Here is a 5,338-nt window from a genome sequence, read left to right as displayed (position 1 = left end):
TGTCTATGTATGATTGTCATATCTTCATCTTCGTGTTCTATCCACTTCATATGACTACTATGTTTTTTTATGGAGGGTTCAGACCTGCAAGGCAGCCCAACGAGGCACAAAGCCTGCAAGCTACCAACCAACGAAGGCCACCACATAGACTTTTTAGGAACCCGATACAAGCCCACTTGTGCCTGAAACCTCTTTGGCTTAGAGCCAAGGATTGAGGGGCATCCACACCGTCAAAATCACCCAGGGCACAATCTCAGCCTCATCCCTTATGATGTTGGAGCCTTGCATTCAACAAGACTTGATCCTTAGTGGGCTCTTTGTGAGCCATTCAACTTCACCAGTAGACCAAGGGCCCATTGACCATGACTGTTATGTTGCCATAAATGACAACATCAAAATGTCTAACCTAATCAAATTACCAAAAGATTGTATATGTGCTCGCAATGCTTTGTCTTGGTGAACTTTATGAAATATATTTTGCAATGCTTGATAAAGAGTTTAGGGGTCCCCATTAAAACCTACTTTAGTCCAAACTTGTTCTATATCCCTCACATTGCTCTTCTGAAAGTTATTTATCGAAAAAAATAGAATAAAAAACATGCAGTTGCACACCATAACCTCAAACTTCTTCTAATTAGACATTTGAGAAGAGTCTCTTCAAACAAATTTGTAATGGAGGATAAGTCAAGCAACTACTAAAAACGAGAAATTAAATATTGAACACAAATCATGACCAAAAACCAACTTTGGACGTGTTTGGAAGAGAGTCCTCACAAAGAGGTGGAAGCAGCGTATAGATGATATGCATCTCTTTTTCCTCGCACCCAATCCCACCCAAGACTGTTCCCCGCGTCACAGACGCCACGTAGACATTTTGGATGCCACGCAAGCTCGGTCGTAACTACCAAAACCAGTAAAAAACGGGTCCCACCTCCTCCAAGCAAAGTAGAAAGGATAAACTCTACGCGTGTACGCTCGCACGCCACCCTCGATGGAATCAATTTCCTCATCGATTCCTTGCGAAAGAATTAAAGAAATATTAGCTGGCGCTGCCTTCAACATTTTCAGTTTCACCTCCAATTAATATGAATTCGCAGAGTAATTTGATTTGGGTAGACGTTACACCTCATGCGCTCGAGCTTGCAATGCCGGAGTCAGTCCAATTTGCAGTTGAAAATTAGTAAATTTTACAGATACAATTGCTACGTTCCTCATGTCATTAATTAACAATGTCCCAGCTGGACGCTCAATCCTTACTCGTATAAAAGCTCCTCCTTTTCGCTGTTCAAAATCGAGAACGTTTACTTTGAGAAAGTTTAGTTTTCTGTGAAATTTGGGAATTTTTTCATGGCCAGTTTGTGCAGAGGATTTAGCCAGGCATTGAGATGCAGAGGATCATTTCTCCGTTTTGGGGATTTCCCTCTTTCTGTGCGGAGCTTTGCTCACACACGCCCTCCATTGTTGGATTTGGCTGATCCAAAACCAACATTTGGATCCCAATCGGCCATGGAAGGCTATGTTTTGGGGAAGAACAGCAGCGATCACATAATCCATGATCAGATGCGCTGGGCGAATGCACATCCTTCAATTCCAATGGATAAATTGACGCCCCAAGACATTGCTGCAGTCCTCAGATTTGTGAATTTGAATGCTGTGAAAAGAACGATAAGAGAGATTCCAGAAGCCTACATTTCATACCACAATTTGGTCAAATTGTGCATGGATTGCACAAAGAGCTTGTCCGAAGATGAGGTTAAAGAAATCATAAAGAGGCTCGAGCAATCGGGAGAAATACTGAGGATTGGCCAGACTATATATCCTCATCCTCACCAGGTACCCTTTTCATTTTCTCTGCCATTTGCTCGTATAGACCTCTGTTTTTTGCCCTGTTTTTGCTCTGTTTTTTTGCCTTGTTAATGTTCTGTTTTTTATGGGATTTGGCTGAGTTTTTGACATGTGATTTGTGTGTGCAGATGGTAAGAGCCGTGGAAAATGTTCTGCCATGGCCGGTGGATGAGGAATCCATCGAGGAACTGAGGAAAATGGAGAGGGAAATAGAGAAGAAAAGCGAGAGCATGGCGCGGAAAGAACTGTGGTGCGGATTGGGATTTTTTGCAGTACAGACGATGGGTTTATTCAGACTGACATTTTGGGAATTATCGTGGGATATAATGGAACCCGTTTGTTTCTACCTCACCTCTGTGTATTTCATGGCGGGTTATTCATTCTTTCTGAGGACTTGGAGGGAGCCGTCATTTGAGAATTTGTATAGAGCTCGAGTGGCAATCAATCGAAGGAAGGTCATGAAAAGTAAGAAATTCGACTGGCAGAGATACAGAGAGCTGCAGAGGATTTGCAAGCCCGGGGAAATTTAAGAGTTTCAGATGGGTTTTCGAATTTATCTAAAATTCTTAGAGATGAGAGACACAAAATTTTATTAGTAGCCGTAGAAATTATATGAGAAACCCTGTCAACATTACCAATGAGATCCCTAGAGTCTTAAGGGTTAGAAAAAGTTTGTTCACCTTTCCTATACTCTTTCGGAAGGACTCTCACTCTTTCTCATGTGAGGTTCTCTTTTTCATGTGAGGTTTATTTTTTGTGGGAAACTTTTTTGATGGTCAAAATCATTCGAGGATCGCTTCATATGATGTCGGAGGACTTGGTGAGATCTAATCTTTGGTGGGCTTTTTGTGAGTCTTTCAATTTTGATGGGCTCTTTGTAAGCCTTTCACCATTGTAGACCAAGGGCTCAAGTCCATTGACTTGAGGGAAACATTTTGTACATGAGCAACCAACAAAACTAAATCTTCATGTGAACCTTAATCTTCAATAATTCAATGTGAAGTTTTTTTTTTTTTTTTTTTAAAATATTTTGTACATGAGTAACTAATTAATCAGAATTCAAGATCAAAATATAAATAAAAGAATATGACAGAAATAAAGATAATTTTTATGTTTTGACTATAGAAAAGTACAATCATTGTGTTTTGAAGTTTATGTTTGAATTTTTCTTTAATTAAATAAAGTTAAATTAATATATATTTTTTCAAATATCAAGTAAATTTTATTTTAAAAAATGAATTTTATAGAACATCACAAAAAAGGGTAGTTTTTTTCCCTTTTTATATATCAAGAAAAGTTATGGACATGGATATTTCTTGATAGAGTAGAAAGAGAAGTAATATGTATATAATTGATTAGGGTATGTATGAAGAGAAGTTATTTTATATGTTTATTAAATTGGATTATGAAGAGGAATAATTTTTTTATGTTTATGAATATTGGATTCAAGGGATTGGATATGAGATTGATAGGTACTGAGATGCACTTGTGTGGGATTTGAAGGCTTTTAGGATGATGGATTGGCATAGGAAACATAAGCTATGAGGTGCTCATAAAAGGCGAAGACTTGTAATACAAATCATTGATTAAAGCATTTTGCTAAATATGAATTTCCCTTAGCAAAGGTTCCATGGCAATGAGCAATGGATATGCATTTAAGTGTGGAAAATATCTTGCACTAGATAATTCTTGATCTATGTATTATAGTTGGGAAATATTAGACTACACATTTTGTTCATCTTGCTTAAGGAGCACGAGTGCATGAAATGAGAGGGTATGTCTAATGGCTTGGTGTAATTGAGTTACCCATTATCATGTTTCATTTGCAAGGTATAAAGTTCTTACAACATTAGCCTACTAAAAAATATTCTTCCAATGGGCAACTCTTTCTATTCTTTTTTTTTTTAAATTAACTTGCTAGAACATAAGGGTGTTAGCAAGTGTATGGCAAGCGACCATACAAGTGTTGTCACTAATGGGAGCATATATTTCTAGTATGGATGTTAGTAATAATGTCAAGTTTGGTTGGGTCATTAAATGAAAAAAATGTCTGAGTCCAGTAGGGGTGCCTAAAGTATAGTTGGACAATTTTGGTCAGTGTTGATAGCAAAATTATCAAATGGATCTATAACTTCAACAATATGTTATATGAGATGTAAATGGTCTACTACTATGATAGACAGTGTCAGTATGTGATGCAAAGTAAGATATAGCAGTGCAAAGTGGCACATGTCTAGTAAGATAGTATTATAGGACGACTTTTGATATTCAGATAAATTGACTTATCAATTGAAGGGATGGCATCCAAGGTCTTAACTCTTGGATAGCATAATTTATATTTTTTTTTTTTGGTATGGGTATGAACACATTTGGTAACGTCTTTTTGGAATTTGGATGAAATAAAAAAATAATTAAGTGGTATGAAGGAATGTATTTTGATATGAGAGTATATGGATGATTATGATATGTTGTTGTAATGAGTAAGCCTTGATGTTGGATGTTAGATTAGACATATACGAGCTTCATTAGAATTTATCAAGCATTGTGATGTTATATGGAGTTCACTAAAATTTTGATGTAATATGTTATTGTACCTTGAATGTGACCTTAACCTTCATCTTCAAGCAGTGAGCTCCCTTTGTGTTCTCACAACTCTTAACAGGATTGAAGACCTTTAATAGGGTCTAGTTTCTTCATAAGGACTTAACCATTGATATGGAGTACTAAATATTTTGTATTGACTCCTAACAAGCTTAGGTCTCCTAATACAAGCATATTTTCATTTTAGTGCATGATCTTGTGAGTTCAATGCCCACAAAGGTCTTCCCTTGGCTAGGGTTTCCTTGAGAACAAATCATGGTCTATTTTTTTTGTATTCTTTATTGTTATACTTTATCATTTTAGTTATTATATGGATTTGTTTTTAAAAGATTAATTTGTTTAGAAGTGTTGCAACACTAGTTCACCACTCCTCCCCCAATTATTGATTGATCCTAATAATTGGTATCAGTGCTTAGTTCCTTAAAAGAAATCTTACAACTTGAGGAGGGTCATGATGGTTGCAAGCAATTTACAGAGAAATTTTCAAGCAACACTTGAAGACTTGGATAAAGAAAATGCAAATAAAGATAAGTTGAAAAGTAATCGCAAGGATGAAAAATATTATATAAGAAGACTTAAAAATAATATTGATATTACAAGAATCAAAAGAAAGGAACTGGTTGAGAAAATGAAAGATGAGTCTAAGGTAGTTGAGGTTAAGCCATCCTCATATCTAGTTGAGATAATTTAGAAGGAAAATAGATCTCTTCAATATGATTATGCAATCACACTACACTTAAGATGGCCACACACACGAGAGAGAGAGAGAGAGAGAGAGAGAGAGAGAGAGAGAGAGAGAGAGAGAGAGAGAGAGAGAGAGAGAGTTGAAGCATCCTTGAAGATCAAATCTAAAGAATGGTATGATGTGAATACTTAGCTTGGACATATGAAG

General features: G+C 36.6%; 1 protein-coding gene across 1 annotated transcript; it reads left to right on the top strand.

Moving 5' to 3' along the window:
• The first annotated feature begins 1,226 nt into the window (after window positions 1-1,226).
• LOC149556624 (calcium uniporter protein 4, mitochondrial-like) lies at window positions 1,227-2,866 on the top strand. The gene is made up of 2 exons (XM_089785895.1): window positions 1,227-1,833; window positions 1,974-2,866. Exons 1-2 carry the CDS (start codon window positions 1,348-1,350, stop codon window positions 2,373-2,375), a joined length of 888 nt encoding a protein of 295 aa, XP_089642021.1. The 5' UTR covers window positions 1,227-1,347; the 3' UTR covers window positions 2,376-2,866.
• Window positions 2,867-5,338: the final 2,472 nt, after the last annotated feature.

This window comes from Cupressus sempervirens, chromosome 5, assembly GCF_028749045.1.
Source record: "Cupressus sempervirens isolate cs-2001-9-10 chromosome 5, ASM2874904v1, whole genome shotgun sequence".
In the NCBI taxonomy this organism is placed as follows: domain Eukaryota; kingdom Viridiplantae; phylum Streptophyta; class Pinopsida; order Cupressales; family Cupressaceae; genus Cupressus; species Cupressus sempervirens.
This window is presented reverse-complemented; position numbering and strand designations above follow the sequence as displayed.

Bases quoted from the DNA above. Each gene is read 5' to 3' on its own strand.
- LOC149556624 (XM_089785895.1), top strand. From the start codon at position 1,348: ATGGCCAGTTTGTGCAGAGGATTTAGCCAGGCATTGAGATGCAGAGGA. The intron at 1,834-1,973 runs GTACCCTTTTCA...TTGTGTGTGCAG, and splicing joins TATATCCTCATCCTCACCAG to ATGGTAAGAGCCGTGGAAAA.